Genomic DNA, 18,945 nt, shown 5'->3' with positions numbered 1-18,945 from the left:
GGAAGTAAGCAGGAGTACACAAGGTTCCTCTTAGGTCCAGTAAGCTTCAATATCTTCATAAATGATTTAGATGAGGAAATAGAAGGGGAACTCATCAACTTTGTAGATGATACTAAGCTGGCAGGAATAGATAACACCCTAGATGATGGGCTCAATATCCAGATGGATCTTGACAGACTTGTACACTGGGCCTATCTAACAAAATGAAATTCAGTGTAGAGAAAAGTAAAGTCTTACCCTTAGGCAAGGAAAACCAAAAGTACACATATAGACTGGGTGAAACCAGGCTTCATAGCAGTAACTGTGAGAGGGATCTTGGAGACTTAGTTGACAATCAATTAAATAGGAGCCAGCAGTGTGCAGCAGCAGCAAAAAAAGCCAATGCAATCCGAAATTGCATCAACGGAGGGATTCAATCAAGGTCATGTTAGGTACTAATACCATTCAATAAAGCCTTAGTAAGACCACATCTAGAATACTGCATCCAGTTTTGGTCACCACACTATAAAAAAGATGTTGAGACTCTAGAAAAAGTGTAGAGAAGAGCAACAAAGATGATTAGGAGACAGGAGGCAAAACATACAAAGAATGGTTGCAGGGACTGGGCATGACTAGTCTAGTGAAAAGAAGAACCAGGAGTGACATGATAGCAGTCTTCCAATATTTGAGGGGCTGTCACAGACAGGAGAGGGTCAACCTATTTTCTAAAGCACCTGAAGGCCAGATAAGGAATAATGGATGGAAATTGATCAAGGAGAGATTCAACCTAGAAATAAGGAGAAATTTTCTGACGGTGAGAACAATCAACCCATGGAACAGGTTGCCTTCAGAAGTTGTGGGTGCTTCATCACTGAAAGAGACTGGACAGCCATCTGTCAGAAATAGTATAGGGTCTTCTGCTTGAGCAGGAGTTGAACTAGATGACCTACAAAGTAACTTCCAACTCTGCTATTCTATTCTATTCTTATTAAAGATTAGAATATGTTTTGTTTGGTACAAAATAGATGAACTTTAACTCAATCTAGTTTTGAGTTTTAAGTAATGATCGATGCATAAATGAAAACATTGTGAATTTCCATAAATGTTTGCACTGCATTTGTGTTGCTGAGATATGAATGACCTGGCCAAAATTATCCATGGCATAATATCTTCTAAAAGAGGCTTCTGCAATGGGTTGTGTGAAGCTATCTTTAAGTACTTCTAACAACTGAAACTAAAACACTAAACTGGATTAAAATACTAAATGCATCTTCTTGATGAAATAATGAAGTGATCTTGTCTGTCAGTCCATTTGTAGATACAGTTAGGTGTTGCTGATTTCCTTTTTATAGATATTTAAATCCAGATTTTATGTAATTTTTCTCCATCAGGATTCCTTCTCAGTCTGAAGGTAGGTTGTTGTTAGTTGTCTGACCCATTGCAACCCCATGGACAACGTTCCTCCAGCCCTTTCTGTCCTCTACCATCCTCTGGAGTCCATTTAAGTTCACGCCTATTGCTTCAGTGACTGCATCCAGCCACCTCATTCTCTGTCGTCCCTTTGTTCTTTTGTCCTTAATCTTTCCCAGCATTAGGCTCTTCTCCAGTCCTTCCTCCTCATTAGGTGGCCAAAGTATTTGAGTTTCATCTTCAGGATCCGGCCTTCTAAAGAGCAGTCAGGGTTGATCTCCTCTAGGACTGACCAATATATTAAAGATTGGAAATTCTTTATTGTTAGATGTTAAGCTGATTGGTGAGCAGATGGTGGAAAATGTGTAAGATAGAAGACAAGGGGAAGGAGAATGCTTAAGATGTGATTTTGATGGTATTTTTTTTAATATATATATATAGGGTTTAATTTTTACAACTGACTTATTTTGGGTATAAGGTGTTACTATTTGATATATGTGAGGTATAAAGGAATGGGAAGATGGAATATTGTTTAACTTTTGGAGGACAGATAGAAAAATTTATGGATGTAATGTTGGTATTTGGTTAAATAGAATTTAATTGTTATAATTGATATATTTTGGATATAAGTTATAATTTTAATAATGTTATTTGACAGATGTAAGGTAAATTGAAGAAATATTAATATTAGCAATGTTATTTGATTTATGTAAGTGATATTAAAGATATGAGAAGATAGAATATTGTTTATTTTTGGAGATTGGATAAAAATTTAAGAATTTAAGCTGGAAATATGAATTATATTTGGGAGACTGTTTAAGGAAGAAAGGTATATTATAAAAGAATTTCTGATGAATACTGGAAGATGGAATATCGTCTTGGTCTTGATCGATGAAGATTGGATATTAAAAACTATAAGATTCTGAAGACTTCAGGAGTGGAATGGATTGATATATATTTGGTGTTAATTGATGAAGATTGGATATTAAAAACTATGTATTTTATTGATGAACTGGAAATACTAATTTAATTGGAAGATTCTGAAGATTTTAGGAGTGGAATGGACTGATATATAATGGACTGGAAGAAGAATGTACTTTTTTGTTTCTGGAAGGGGAGTTAAGGTCTTAGAAGTGACTATGGATTATGACTTATGTTGTATTTTAATTTATGATTGTTAATCTTATACCCTGTACTTTGTTCTGGGAAGTCTCGGGGTGGGAGGGGAGGGAGGGAAGGGGAGAGGGGAGATGAAGGATCAATGTAAAGGAATGATTGAAGATATGTAATTAAGAAATAGAAATAATTTGAAATGAAATCGGGCTGCTCAGCTGCCATTTCAGAAGGAATGGAAAGGAGAGGAGAGAGTGAAGGAAGAAAGTAGGTAGGAAAGAGAGAGGTAGAAAAGGGGGAAAGGAAAGGAAGAAGAAAGGGGAAAGAGAGGGTTAGAAAGGGTGGAAGAGAAGAGCAGGGAAGGAGGAGAGGATGTAGAAAAGCGAAGGAGAGGAAGGGTGAAGAAAGTAGAAGAAAGTAGAGAAGGGAGGAGGAAAGGTTTGTTAAGGAAGGAAGTGGTCGCTGGGCAGGTCCGAATAAGTAACAAATGAAAGTTAATGACTAATGTTGAATAAGAGACTGTATATTGAATAGGTTGTTGGAAAATGGAAATAAAACTTTTTTACTAAAAAAAATAAAGAGCAGTCAGGGTTGATCTCCTCTAGGACTGACTGCTTTGATCACCAAGGGACTCGCAGGAGTCTTCTCCGGCACCATAGTTCAAAGGCCTCAATTTTTTGACGCTCACCCTTCTTTATGGTCCAACTTTTATAGCCATACATTGCAACTGGGAAAACCATAGCCTTGACTATATGCACTGTTGTTGGCAGGGTGATGTCTCTGCTTTTTAGTATGCTGTCTAGATTTGCCATAGCTTTCTTCCCCAGGAGCAAGCATCTTTTAATTTCTTGGCTGCAGTCCCCATATGCGGTGATCTTGGAGCCCAGGAAAATAAAATCTGTCACTACCTCCATTTTCCCCCCATCTATTTGCCAGAAATTGAGAGGGCTGAATGCCATGATGTTATTTTTCTTAATGTTGAGTTTCAAGCCAACTTTTGCACTCTCCTTCTTCACCCGCATCAAAGAGGCTCTTTAGTTCCTCTTCACTTTCTGCCATTAGAGTGGTATCATTTACATATATGAGGTTGTTGATATTTCTCCCGGCAATCTTAACTTCAACTTTTGATTCATCTAGCCCCGCCTTTCTCTTGACTGAAGGTAGGTACAGATGGACAAACATTTACCTTGTTACTTACTGCGTATCATATAGAGAATTTCCTTCTGGAAAGAAGAAGGATTAGCTACTTTATGGGTCCCCAATCCCTGGGTTGCAACCCACTACTGGGCCGTGATCCATTCAGATCCAGGCTGCAGAAGCAGTGGGTAAATATGTGTATGCGTGCATCTCCTCTTGCACGAGCAGTGGGTGTGAGCTGCATATGTGTGGGCTTCCTTTGCACAAGTGGAGCTGCATGCGTGCGCTTCTTGGTCTCTGGTACATAACAATCGTCTCCCTTCCCCCTCCCCCCAAGCTGGTCTGCAAAGCCGGAAAGGTTGGGGAACTCTGGGCTACTTAGCAGATTTTCAGCAATGACTTTCCAATTCTTCAAATATATTTTTCAGCTTAGTTTCAGTATTGTTTTTTATACTACTCAGTATTGTTGGTTGCTGTGATTTCATTGTGAATTCTTAAATTTCCACTTTGAGAATTCAACGAGCCTTAGTTTAAATTGAAAAATAATTTTATAAACCCATTGACGTTAATATATACGGGCAGTCATATTTATCATTGTATAATATGGATATGAGGATAATTTCTCAGCAATTTCTGGGATGCATTAAAATAGACAGGTATAATATACCTGTATTTCATGAAGAGTAAAACTCAATGGTTACTTATTATTAATATCAAAAATTTCATGCTTCTCAATACTAGTTGCTAGGGAACATAAACAGGATGTGTTATTTGTGGTCTCCTGTAAACATTGTGTTGGGCAGTCTTAAGACAAAATACTGTACATAAATCTGTAGTCTAATCTAGAACATATAAAGTAAATTTTAAATTCAACTGAAAGATAAATTTTTCTTCATATTTCTCTTGACAATATGCTAATTCTTCCAAAGCATTACACTAAGAAATAACACAATAACAATGCTATACAAACCTGTATTATAGTCATTCATCACATAGTAAACATGTTTTTCTTATTAAAGATATGTAATATATTTAGTATTTGTCAAGTGCATTCTAAATTACGTTTGCTTCTGTTTTGTTCATCAATTTTTATTTACTTAAAACAATGAAGGCATTAGTAAGAAATATTGTTATAGTTTAAATATTGGAATTAGCATCATTTGACACTTATTAACTGATGATAAATGTGTTTGTCTGTGAATATGCACAGAATATACACTTCTGTTTTATTGGACTATCATTTTCTTTTTCATTAAGGAGTTTTTAAGCTGGAATGTCTTATGTTCAAATCTCACATAGTTTTTCAATTAATACTTTAGTGGGTGCTTAATGATTAAGAAAGCAACAGATAATAGAAAACACAGATAAAAGATAAAATGATGGGTAAAGAAATTCAAGAAAAGAAAGTGGTGATAGACACTCTTAATATCACTAAGTACTCAATCATATTTATTTCATAATATAAAATAAGTGCCAATAGATACAACTTGATCTTTTGGAGATAGCAATTAATTAGATTAATGACTCAAACTTTTCTAATAGAATTGTATTTGACAGGTAGTTGGCATATTATTTTACCTCTCTTACCAATCATAGTATACCATTATAGATGTACCAGAAAAAACAACAGCTATCTACTGTATACCACTAGAATTATTAGAAATCTGTTCAAATCAAGTTTCAATTAAGTGTGGCAGAAGCTTAAAATTTTTTATAGAGTATATTACTTGGAATATCATATCCTACTCATATAACCAATAATCAATGGGATTATTTTACTATTAATTAAAGTGCAGTGTGAAACTCATCAAAGATGTCTTTATCACCTTTAAATTGTAATTTAGTGTTGGAACTCCTAATATGCTTAATAAAACATATACAACATATAAAAATATTTTCTGACTAAGAGGCTGTAATGAGCAAGTGATTTTTTAAAAAAAGATTGTCTACAAGCATTGATAATTTTTTAGGTATGTAGGTATAATAAATATATGGGATGTTGAGTAAACTGGAGAGCCACTTGCCAATTGACAAGAAAATTCTAAAGCTCATAGAGTTAATATTAGGTTTTATATATTGTTCCAAAATTATTAAATATCTGGGATTTCTATGCAAAGGGAAACATCCAGTATTATTTATTTATAACACCCAATATTATCTATAATAATAGAAAAGAACATTACAAAATTGTCATCTAGATGGAAAAAGATATGACACAGTTAAAAATATCCATACTTTTATGGAAATATAGATATATTTATTGCAAAAATTAATTTTGCATTAAGACTGATAGATAATATAAAGTAAGATTAATTCTACTTATATATTTCAAGAAATTGGTAAGCTTAAATGTTATTTTTTTTAATGGAAGGAACACAAGTTTTGAAAATGCTAATGATACTAGCAGATTTGTTAACCACAATAGTGGAATTAACATAATATTCACTTCTACCATTTTGGACACAGCTTGAGAGTTTTTACTTCATCACCTTTATAGATGAATGGAAAGTTTTTGGTTCTAACAGTAGGAATTTGGTTTTCCAGCATTTAAAGTAGTTAGACATGTCAGGGCATTATTGGGTAGAAAATTTGAATGTGATTTTTCATCACACAAGGAATTTTGAATATTCAATATATGAAAACTTTCACTGTTGCAAAAAAAGGTGCTTATGTATTCATGAAGAATATTTGTGTCCTAAATGGTCAAGACTATCTTAAGAAATGTTGTCAAATCCAGATTTTGGTTTATCTTTGTACTGAAGGAGAGACAATATGAATCTAAATGCCCTGAATTAGATCACTGTTCAAAATTTAAATTATGATGACACCAAAGAAACTTGTATCATTTCAAATGTCTTTTCTCCCTTTCTCTTAATGGTCTTTTCTCAATGTTTAGAATTAAATACAATTTAAGTGTAGGATTGGAGCCGGTGGTGAGTTTATAATGCATTTAAAAATGACTGTTTTTCATTTATTTGGAATGTGTTTTCTTTAATTTGTTTTTCTGCTTCATTTTTCCTGATGCAGTTAAATATAAATTTATTTTTTCTTTTACTATATACATCTTTTTATGTAATAGGCTAAACTATTTTTTTTAAGTATATAATATTTCATACAATGGTAATGTAATTATATAATTATACGACTCTTCATACGCACCAATACAATTAAGAAGGTTTTTAATAAATGGCTATTGTAATTCTACTAAAGTTTAATAACATTATGTTTAAAACTTTATTAACATGCTAAACATTTCTAAGAAATGTTGAACAATATTCAAACACGTGAATATTCAAACTCTTAAAAATTCATGTTCTAACCTTAGCAGTGCCTATTTCACCACAGTTCTTCCCTCGCTCTAACTTTATTCAGTTACTATCCAACTATGAAAATAGAATCTCATGCTGGGGATTGATTGATTGATTGATTGATTTTGGTTTGCTATCTGACATTGAACCAGAAGACAAAGAACTTTGCTATAATGCAAAGCAGGATTTTCACCCCAAGCTACTCTTTAGAGAATGTATGAGAGAAGATTAGGGAGAGCATGCAAGCATGGGCATAGTTTATGAAATCTCAAATAATCAACCCTGATACTAATAAATAATTGCTATCTGTTGTTGCGTTTCTTTCATCTTTTGAAAAATAAAATTAAAGCCCTTCATGGGTTGGAACCAGGTTATCTGAAGAACTGTTCTTCCTAGTTACATCCACCTGACCCACTAGAGCAGGAAGGTAGAGAATGCTGTGGGTCCCGTCTCCTAAGGAGGTACAATTGGCAGGACCCAGAAGAAGAGCCTTCTCTGTGTTGGCTGCCTCCCTTTGGAATATTATCCCTACAGAGATTTGATACTCTTTCGTAGAACCCTGAAGACCTGGTTTGGCCAACGGGCCTGTGGAATCCAGAGAGGGATGGAGTCCATCAAGTGGCTTGTTTGATTGCTTGTTGCCACCAGGGTGGATGGGTATTGTGGTTTTCTTTCTTTTTTATGTTTATAAACTACCCAGAATCACTGAGAGTGAATGGGCAACCATATGCATGAATCAAAAAGAGGGCTTTGAAAATATTTACAGACCCCTCACATCCTGGACATAAACTGTTTCAATTCCTACCCTCAAAACGACACTATAGAGCACTGCACACCACAACTAGACACAAGAATAGTTTCTTCCCGAAGGCCATCACTCTGCTATACAAATAATTCCCTCAACTCTGTCAAACTATTTACTAAGTCTGCATTACTATTACTATTAATCTTCTCATCATTCCCATCACCCATCTCCTTCCACTTATGACTGTAACTTTGTTGCTTGTATCCTTACGATTTATACTGATATTGTTTCCTGATTGCTTATTTGTAGCCTATGACTATCATTAAGTTTTGTATCATTAAGTGTTAAATTTGTACTCTATGACTATCATTAAGTGTTGTAAGTGCTGTACCTTGATTATGCACCAAGACAAATTCCTTGTGTGTCCAATCACACTTGGCCAATAAAAAAAATTCTATTCTATTCTATATAACTCTTTTAAAAATATACAGGTAAATAAATTATTTCCCAGTATACATTGGAAAGCTACACTGATTTAAGAAGTAGTGACTAAAGCAATGGAAACAAGAACTGAATGAAGGTTTGTTATAGAGTAGTAGAAATTAAGTAAATATTTGAATAGAATATGCATTAGTTATTTTTAAGAAAGGTCAAGGTAAATTTCAATGTGATATTGACTCTTGGAGAATTTAGGGTCATATTTATGTACTTTTCGTGGCCACAAGACAGACATGACTTTGCCATGGTTCTCTTCACTCAAGGTATTTTGTCTACTTCCCAGTGCAGCCCATAGAGACGTCTCCTTGAAATCTTCCAGGCATTATGTTTTAGCTTCCAGGCCTAAAGTCAACCAGATACTGCCTCCTGCACAAAATTGAGAGCAAATGCACTGAAGTTAATAATATTTTTAAAAATTCTCAGCTGTTTAATGTTAACTTTTTATGTTGCTTGTTTGTTTTTAGAACTGATTCTTGGCTATTTTCGACCACAGCGAAAATTTGCAGAAGCTGTTGATTGGTCCTATTCAGGTAAGTGCATTATCTGCTACCTCACCAAGGGTGCTCAAAGAGTGTGTTGAAAAAAATTAAGATGGAAGCCGCAATGGTGTGTGTCACATAAAAACAGGCAATTGTTTTTTCACTATTGAAAATATAGTGACAATTGTCACTATTTTGACACTTTTTGGATACTCCTATTTCACAATGCTTCATTACGACAATTCAGCAAGTTGGGGTTTTTTCCTGGCCAAATCAGATTGTTCCTGTTGGCTGCAGTATGAGCTGATAAAGATCAGTTATTAAAAATGTGCTCTGTGCACCTAATTAAAAATATTAGAAGGTCTTATGATGCTCACTTATTCACCTATTGCATGCAGCCTCTGGACAACTTTCTTATAGCACCAAAGCCAGACTTGACAACAGTTTTAAGAAACCAGTCATGATTTTGTACTGTGGAACCAAAAAAGGTGGTAATTCTTGAAATAAGCATGGTCTAATTTGTGAAGCAAAAAACTGCTGATCAATCTTTCAAATCCAGAAAAGAATTAAAATTTTTCTAACCATTCCTGCTATTGTGTTCAATATTCTTGAATATCCAATATTCTTGGAAGTGCGTGGTTGGTCATTAAAAGGTTGCTTATCCTGAGTTACTTCAAAGAAATATTAATTTTTGAACTCAGTTTGGCTAGATTTTTTTTCCTTAAAGGCACAACCTCTTTATGTTAAAAACACTACCGTGCCTCTTATAAACGTTTGTACTTTCAGGATATTTCTGCTCTGCAATGTCATTTCCCATGATGTTTCTAAATTTTCTTAAATCAATTTCATGTATATCAGTTGGGTTAGCAATGGGCTGGTGCTCAGTCTGGTGTACAACCATTGCAAGGCATTTGTCATTTTCAAGCTTTTCGCTTTTCCTACTTGTGCAGCAAAGCAAAGTCTTGTTAGCTGGATTCTGTCCAGATCTGGTTTACCCGGGTCTGCTTTAAAAGAGAGAGAGAGAGAGAGAGAGAGAGAGAATGCCTTTTCTTTGATACATTCATCCTCACTACCAAGACTCAGTTATCTCCTTTGAGATTAATCCAGTTTTTTCCCCTCTTATGGTTTCATTGTTATTCTACTGCTGCAGTAATCAAAGCAATAGGAAACAGGTTGTTGTTTTGTTCCTATATTGCTCTGCAGTCCCATGGAAACTTTATAGCATGGATGAACAAGTAATTCAGTATCATAGAAGCAAGTGGCAATGCTACTACACTGCAGCTTAAAGTGGTTTTCTGAAAAAGGGAAAAGGGAAAGGGGGTTGGAAATAGAAGGGAATGCAGTGGAAGCATGGAAATTTGTGTCCACTGGGAGACCTAAAAGTTGAATGAAGTGTGATCTTCTACAGTTTATAATTCATTGATTTAATGGGTCATTATTAGATCAATCTCAAGTTCTTCCATATTGTCGGCGGATACCAGTACGTCATCAAAGTACGGTACCACCCCGGGGAGCCCCTGCAGAAGCCGCTCCATTAAATTTTGAAATAACCCTGGTGCCACACTGACCCCAAATTGTAACCTGGTGCATTTGAAAGCACCCCTGTGCGTTACGATTGTTTGAGCTTCGGCCGTGCTGCTATCTACGGGTAACTGCTGATAGGCTTGGGCCAAATCTAGTTTAGCAAAAACCTGCCCCTGCCCTAACGAGTGTAGCAAGTGTTGTACCACAGGGACGGGGTAAGCGCTTTTTTGCAAAGCTTTGTTTAGCGTCGCCTTGTAATCGGCGCAAATCCTGACTGACCCGTCTGGTTTCACTGGGGTGACTATCGGCGTCTCCCACTTCGCATGATCGACTGGCACTAGTATCCCCTGGCTTACTAGTTTGTCCAGTTCCCGGTCAATCTTGGGCTTCAGGCGAAGGAACCCTCCTAGCCTTTAAATGGATAGGGGCAACTTGAGGTCTAGATTGAAGGAGATAGGGGTCCTTGTACTTGCCCAGGCAGTCTTTGGCGTCCTCGAACTCCTTCATGAGTTCGTCCTTGAGGTCGACTTCATTTGGAAGACTCGGTCACTCCCATGCCCAATGCCGGAACCAGTCTAGTCCCAACAAACTCGGCAGAGTCCCATCGGCGATGGTGATGGGCAGAGTTTTTCGAACTGTCCATACTTGGCGTGGACGGTCGCCGCCCCGGACAGGGATCCTGTTCCTTGATAGTCCTGCACTCGTAGCTTCTGTGGCGCAGTTTGCGTTTCGCGATAGCCGGCAAGTTTTTCTAAGTTGCTCCAGGACATGATCGTAATTGAAGATCCAGTGTCCACTTCCATTCGCACGGCACTCCTTGATGAGTGTTTTAACAAAGATTTTTTCTAGGCGTGTTGATGCCTGGCCCACTCTCACGGCGGTCTGATTCAACTTCAGCGCCTTTTTTGACCAATCCCGGGCGTTTCACGGTTCCCGCTTTGATTGGTCGGTTTGAATTTTTGGCGGGAAGGTTGGGGCGCTCGGCAGGCTTCGCGATGTGCCCTTTTTTTCACATCGCCGACATGTGGCATCCTAAATTTGCAATGTTGCCGTTGGTGTTGGCCCCGCAACTGATTCGCCCGGTCTTCCCTCTCCGGCCTCCCGGTGTGGAAGACTTCTTCCTCTTCCTCCTCTTCCGACTCGGCCTGGACTTCCTCGTTGTGGACGGGGTTGTTTTCGCTGCCGCCCTGGCGCGACCGGCTTTGTAGTGTTTCTGCCGCTTGGGTAGACATCTCGTGAGCCCTTGCCTCGTCCAGGGCGATTGCGGCGTTAGGTTGCTTCTGGACAGCAGCCGCCGCAAACGGATGTCCCTGACCCGCAAATTAGCTGGTCGAGCAACGCATCTTCCAAGTCTCGGTACTCACAATGGTTCGCGGCTTTCCTCAGTGCTGCCATGTACACACTGATGGACTCGCCCTCTTGCTGCATCGCTGCCTTAATTCGAACCGTTGAATGAACTTGGAAGGCGTTGGTGCATAGTGGGCTTTCAAAACGGTCTGCAGAGTTTGCCACGGTACCGCCTGTACTGGCGTTGGCTCAGGAAGCGATTCCGCGATGTCGAAAACCTCGGGACCGCAGTGCCTCAGGAAACACGCCCGTTTCCTGTTGTCCGAGGCTCCTTGGAGCTCGTTGAGGAAACACTCGAGCGAGCCATGTATGACCCCATTTTTCTTTGGCTGGGTCGAATGGCGCTGGCGGTGTATAGCTGGACATCGTTGCTAACCGCCCTTATTTTGCTGGGTTCGTTCCTGGTGCTCTTTTGCCTCGAGATCCCACCTTTGTCGCCAGTGTTAGATTCGGGCAATAACGAGACAGGAGACCAGATGAGTAACAACAGCTCTTTACTATATGGTGAACCCAGCAACCGCAAACGGTAAAAACCCCTCCTTATATACAGTTCAGCTGGAGGCTATCAGCTAATTAGCAACGTGCTATTTCCCGCTCTATTTTCCCTCCAAAACCCTTAAAGATACATTACACTTACTTCCAGAAGTTGTGTGTGCTCCATCACTGGAGGTTTTTAAGAAGATACTGGACAACCACTTGTCTGGAATGGTATAGGGCAGTGATGGCTAACTTTTTGCCATCACATGCCAGGAGGAGGGGCGAGGGGGGGTCATATGCATGCATGCCTACACCCATAATTCTATGCGCCCCACCCCCACACATGCGCATGTTACCCCCCCTTCCCACACTCCTGGCACGTGATGGCCCGGTAGGCCCCTTTTTCTCTCACATCTGGCTCCAGAGCCTTTCTAGGAATCTGGGGAGGGCGAAAATGGACTTCCCCACCCCCCTCAGAGGCCCTCTGGAGGCCAGAAATGGCCCATTTTCCAAATTCCTGTCGGACTGGAAGGCCCATTTTTTGCTGTACCCAGCCTCCAGAGCCTCTCTAGGAGTCTGGGAAGGGTGAAAACAGTCTTCCCCTGAGGCCCTCTTGAGGCCAAAAATGGGCCGTTTCTCCAGAAGGCGTCCAGGGGGTGGGGAAGGCCATTTTCGCCCTCCCCAGACTCCTAAAGAGGTTCTGGAGGCTGGGGGCAGCAAAAAACGGGCCTTCCTCACCACCCCCGAGGCCCTCCAAAGGCAAGAAACAGCCTGTTTCCCTACTTCTGGTGGCCCCAGAAGACCCAAAAATCAGCTGGCCAGTGTGCACATGCGTGCCGGAGCTGAGCTTGCTTACCCACTGATATGGCTACACGTGCCACCTGTGGCATGCATGCCATAGGTTCGCCATCATGCGTATAGTGTCTCCTGCTTGAGTAGGGGGTTAGACAGGAAGACCTCCAAAGTCCCTTCCAATTCTGTTCTTCTGTTATCAGATCAAAATGGCTGCCCATGACAGTGACTAGCCACTGGAGGGAAAGGGGTGTGTCAGGCCCTGTAGCCAGGGACTGTTACTAGGATGAAATGAATTGCTAAAGTCCATTTGCTTTGATGGGCTCAGATCAGAAAACAGTTTTGAATCAATGCTAAAATGAAAACATAGGTATGGGGTGGCTGGGTGACTTTGGGCCAGTCACTCTCTATCAGCCCAATCCACCTCACAGGGCTGTTGTTGTGGGGAAAATAGGAGGAAGAAGATGTGTTATATTCCTAATCCAACTACCTTGAATTATTTATAAAAAATAATAAAGGCGGGGAATGAATGAATAGTCTTGAATCATTTCCAATTGCTTGAAATCAAAACAAGTTTCAGTACATGTGCGATAGGTCTCAGGGCTGTGCAAAGCATTTGAAAGAAGTGCTTCATGTCGGAAGATTCATTTCAGCATGTAATGCTTCATTGCACTAGAGATAATAGATGTAGTTTGTGTAGAGGTTTCCCTCTATTATTTATTTACCTTTTTCTTTTGAAACTATTTAATGTGTTTCTAATTAATTAGACTGATCTTTTCAGAGCTGTTATTATTTTGCTTCTTACTATCTTTTTCTTTGGATAATGGAATGGAATAAACTAGCTCTGCATGCACAGACATGTAGAAACATCTAGAAGCAGCTGCCAAAGCAGCACATAAATCCTGCAAAAGGTGTGACTGCTTTAATAATGCAGAGTGGTGTCAATCATACTCCCATGAGTTAGAAAATACTACTTGTGTAGCCCTAGTTTCTCAGGTTCATGTTGCAATGCCGTTATATCTGGTACCCTGATCTACCAAGAAACTCCTATGATATATATAAATTAAGTATGAATCTGAGTCACATGGAAAGTCACCCTGGGATATAGTTTCATGTTCTGTAGATGTTAGTTCACTATGTATGTCTGGTCATTATCCTTCCTTAGTAAAACAGTCTAGCAAGGAGGCAGAGTGGAATGGATTTACCATGGTAAAATTCTACTGTCTGCTCTCCAGATTAATATCTTCAGATGTTCACAAATTAGGTAATTTTATATACATATAAAATTATACATACATACTCTTTAAAAGCTCATTCAGCAGACACTCATCCAAAATAGCAGTTTGAGAATAATCAGACAGTAGCATACTTTTTCATTATTTCCTTCTGCAGATTTTTAGAAAAATACTTTTGCTTCAGATCTTCAGCTGAATGTTTAATATCAATTAGGGTTTTCCCTATTTTCATTTCTTTGGAACATAAAATATTAAAACCATGAAATCCTAAAGATTATATTCCAATTGAAATTATTAGGGATAAATATTAAATATAGGAGGCGGTAAAATTACATCTTTCAATGTAGTGTTAATACTATCCATAGTAAAAGAAAAGAACTAGATATATATGTATTTTTATCATGAATATTTTTAAGTGTAACAAGTAAAATAGACATCTCCTTTTTACTTTTCTTCATTGTGCTCAATTATATTTATTGTTGTACCTTTAAGACAAGCATATATTTTGTTTATTCAAAATGATAGAATCATATATTTACTCAGTAGTGAAATCCAAAAATTTACCTTAGCGGTTCTGTGGGCTTGGCTTGTTAGGCGTGGCTTGGTGGTCATGTGACCGGGTGGGCGTGGCCAACTTCATGTCACTCCCATTACTCATTATTAGTCAGGAGCTTCACATTTTGAAGCACATTCTGCCTTTCTGAAGCCCCCAATGCTTTGATTTTCCCCCTGGCTTGACTGCCCAAGCAAACCTCTGAGCCTTCTCTTGCCCAGCTCCCCATCCTGGAGGGCTGCACATCCCCCCCACCAGTCCTCCGCACAAACCATCTGCCCCATTTCTGCAAAGGCAGAGCCCCCCCACTTGCAAGATGATTGAAAGAAGAGAGGGGGATGCTGCAGAAAAGGCTGCCTTCCACCCAGGCCTCCTCCTGCAGCCAAGCGTGTCCAGCTGTGCATGCCCTTTCCTCAAATGGGCTGTGCATGGGACGCTTAGAGAGAGAGCAAGAGAACTCTCCAATCTCTAGTTTTGTGTGTGAGAGAGAGGCAGGCAGGCAGGCAGGAGCGATCTGAAGTCGAGGCAGCCAAACTTCTGGCAGTGGCTGGAGTGGCTTCTGAGAAGTGCTGAGTCAGCCAGCTACACCTGACCTACTCCCTGATTCTCAACATTCTCCTCACCCACCCCCCACTCAAACAGCGGCAGGGTCTGTGCGACAACAGGGCCTCTAATTTTTCCCACAGTATGGCATATGCTTGCTACCTCTGCTTGTCTGCTTGCAAGCAGTGATCTTCTCTGCTTCCCTCGGGATGCTGGTGCAGGCACCATTCATCATTTGTTGGGGCTGAGCAGGGAAGTCGCTGTCATGCCACTCCCCCTCGTTTCCCTGAGCACAGAGCCAAGGCCATGCGCTCCCTCACCAGGCTGTCCACCGGCAAAGAGCCACGCAGCCAACAGCCACTCGATGCCCCGCGCACAGCATCACCCAGCTGCCGGTGGGGATGGAGCAACCAGCCCAGCTTGGGCTTGTGCTGGCTGTTTGGAGCAGCGCTGAAGCCGAGGCTCCCGCGCTTACATTCACCTGTTCTGTCCCCTCCACCTCACCCAAGGCTCGGGGGCCAGAGTCACAACATCACCAGTTAGTCAGGCCATTCAAGCTGCCACTGCAGGATGAGCTGCATGGCGCAAAACCCAAGGTTTTTTTCCTCCTCAGCTTCATCCTCCCTGCTCAAGCAGCGGCGGGGCAGGAATGATTCCCATGGAATAGGGAACAAGGAATGATTCCCGTGGACTGGCTGACTCAGGGCTGCTCAGAAGTCGCCCCCAGACTGCCAGAAGTTTGGGTGCCTCGGCTTCAGATCGCTTCCTCCCTCATTCCCTCCCTCATTCTCTCTCTCACACACAAAAACAGAGATTGGAGAGCTCTCTTGCTCTGTCTCTCTCCAAGTGTCCCATGCACAGCCCATTTGAGGAAAGGGCACGCATGGCTGCAGGAGGAGGCATAGTGCAATAGGATTGCTTTGTTCATCGCGGTGGTGCTTCAGGAGGGCAGGCAGATGTCTGCAGCTGACAACTATAATGAATACGTCCGCCCGCCCTCCCGAAGCACCACCACTGCCGTTTGCTTTTGTTTTGTGGTGGGAGAAGGAAGAAAGCAAACTGCAGCACCGTGGCGATGCTCCAGGAGGGCAGGTGGATGTCTGCAACCAGGCGGGGAGGGAGGGTGGTGAGAGTGGCGGCAGCGACCCTTTCCAAGCGCAACACATGGAGGCGGCAGGCAAGGCGACCCCAGCGTGCCTGCTGAGTGGGCAACTGGGTGTGCGGGGGTGGGCCATCAGGGATGATTGCTACCTGTTCAGTGAACTGATGCCAATCATCACTACCGGTTCACTAGAACCGGTCCGAACCAGTAGTATTTCACCCCTGAATTTACTTAGAACAAGAAATCCTCAGGTTAATGCAGAATGTAAAGTATTCCTTACAAATGGTCATTTCTCTTGCTTTTCCTAACACTTCTGTTAATCTGCAACAAGAAGCTGCTTTTCTGCAATATACTCTGGGACAGTAGAGAATTGATCTTGGCATTTTTCTGTGTAATATTTTTTAGCATGAATTTGTCTTCTGAGTGTGCACTCACTTGCCCAAAGTCACTGGAGACTGAAGATTAAATTATTACAACATAGTCTGCATTACCATTTGGGGAGTGTTCAATTATTTCAGTCATCTATAATCCAAGTGTCAAGTATCTTCTTTGGAGTTCCTGGGTCATAATGTATTGATTTGTTACTTTGAACTGATTACTTCTTTGCTGTAGGCATAATAAGAAGTAGTGAGAACCAGATTGGCATAGTGGATAAGGCACCAGGTTGGAAAATGGGAGACTGTGAGTTCCAGTCTTGCCTTAGGCACAAAGCCAGCTGGGTGACAGCTAATCATTCTCTCTCAGTCCCAGGAAGCCAACCACTTCTGAAATCTTGCCAAGAAATCTTAAGGCACATGTCTAAGCAGTCACTAGGAGTCAACATTGACTCAAAGACATGCATACACATACAAGTATAAGCACTATTATAATTCTTGGACAATTATAATTCCTATTTCATTCTTCTTGAAGCTTAACTCCATTTGACAGGATCATTAGAAGACAACTGGCTTAGAAATCAAATAGGCCTTGCTCAGTTACTGTATCCATGTTGCCGCTTCAGTTTAAATTTTGTCCTGATTGCTTTACAATATTGCCCAGCATATGAGGAAGGCACTGTGGACAGCTATTATGATAAACTGAATCGGATGCATTATATTGTATAAAGCCCTCCCTACGATGGTCTTTTAAGTATCTTCCTTCAAACAGAATATTCTTTCCCTGAACATTCAAACTAAGAGGGCAAAGAAAAGTATTTTCATTAATTGCCCTGTTATGGAACTGCCTTTCCATGGAGACCCATTACTGGGAGACACCAAAAGTATTTTGTTTCATGTAGAATCTGAATGATCAGTGGGCTGACCTTTTATTATAATCATATGATTTTTATTCTGTTTTATTTTTATTGAATTTTGATTAGGATTTGTAGTGTGGTCGAAAGACTTACGTAAAACTGTTCTTTATTATTTTCTTGGTTGTAAACTGCCTGAAGACTAGTGGTATAGAAATCCTTAATCTGTATAAATAATAAATAATTGCTTCTAACTGTTTGGGCTTTCTGGCCTTCCGTTTCTCTTTTCCCAGGCCTTTACCTTGATTTGAAGTTTGTCTTCATTAATAGTTTGGATTATGTTTTAGCCTTTATGATGGTAAACAGTATTCTGTTTATTTTATTTTAAGTAATATAAATCATCATGTCATTGGAAGCAACTCAGGGAACCATTTGGTGCATCATTAAAAAATGATTTTACCTGATTCAAGTTAACCTAGATTTTTGTCAGAAACTTAGAGGCAGAAGGGAGGAAATAGATGTGGTATTCAACAGTAACTACAGATCAGTTTATAAAAAGATCACTGGAAGAAAAAAATTAATCTCCTACCCTTCACAGCTTTCTCTATAAAATTAGCGATTCTATCACAAATCTCCTGCATCAAATGTAATTTTTCCTAAGTCGTTAAACTATTAATGACTTCATATTGTTTTATATAAATTAAAAACCAAAAGAAATTGACTTGCTGCCAGAGTGGCAGGTGACGCACTAGGGCTATGCTAAATCTTGTATGGTTCTTTTTATAGTACTTTTGGGAAGGAGGGGGAAGGGAAGAGTTTACAATTATGTCATATGGGCATGGAGATTACCTGCTGTGGTCCCAGGATGAATTCTCCTCTGGAGCAAAACGCAAGTACAGAGGGTCAAGTCAGAATTGAAGTTATTGCAGTGTCTTTTTTCAGTCCAGTCCATGTGTCTCTGCAACCTTAATTTTGTAGAAAATCACAAAATACATAGGATTATTATTTCTAGTTTGAACTGAAGATACAGTGAAAGTATTTTACCGTATATACTCGAGTATAATCCGAGTTTTTCAGCACGTTTTTTGTGCTGGCGTCCTAAACTTATACTCGAGTATATCTTACTCTCAGTGTTTTTTTTCTTTTTTTCACATTATACCGGATGGTGCAAACTTGGCGGGCTTTTGCATTAGCGCGGGGAAGCCCTGCCGGTGCAGTGAGAGGGCGGGGCGGGGGAGCCGCCAGCCTTCTCGGCTGAGGGAGGGAGGCTTTCCCTGACCGGTAGCTGCCTCATTTCCCTCCCTCGGCTTATACTCGAGTCCCCAGTTTACCCCAGTTTTTTGGGGTAAAATTGGGGACCTCGGCTTATACTCGGATTGGCTTATATTCGAGTATATACGGTATTTCATTTCATAGAGGTAGATACATTCGCAGAAAGTAGGATTTACTTTCCAGGTATACGTGGGTAGGATCAG

The 18,945-nt window shown here is 40.2% G+C and overlaps 1 protein-coding gene across 3 annotated transcripts in view; it reads left to right on the top strand.

Annotated features, from left to right (window-relative positions):
* The window catches only part of PTPRZ1 (protein tyrosine phosphatase receptor type Z1), a 135,265-nt gene that overhangs the window by 34,000 nt on the left and 82,320 nt on the right, over positions 1–18,945 (top strand). For all 3 annotated transcript variants that reach the window (XM_058191331.1, XM_058191332.1, XM_058191333.1), the window contains exon 2: positions 8,655–8,720. In XM_058191331.1, coding sequence (XP_058047314.1) covers positions 8,655–8,720 — 66 coding nt within the window. The remainder of the gene's footprint in view (positions 1–8,654; positions 8,721–18,945) is intronic.

This window comes from Ahaetulla prasina, chromosome 7 (genome assembly GCF_028640845.1).
Source record: "Ahaetulla prasina isolate Xishuangbanna chromosome 7, ASM2864084v1, whole genome shotgun sequence".
Classification (NCBI taxonomy): Eukaryota; Metazoa; Chordata; class Lepidosauria; order Squamata; family Colubridae; genus Ahaetulla; species Ahaetulla prasina.
The sequence above is the reverse complement of the archived record's forward strand: the minus strand, read 5'-3'. Positions and strand labels throughout refer to the sequence as shown.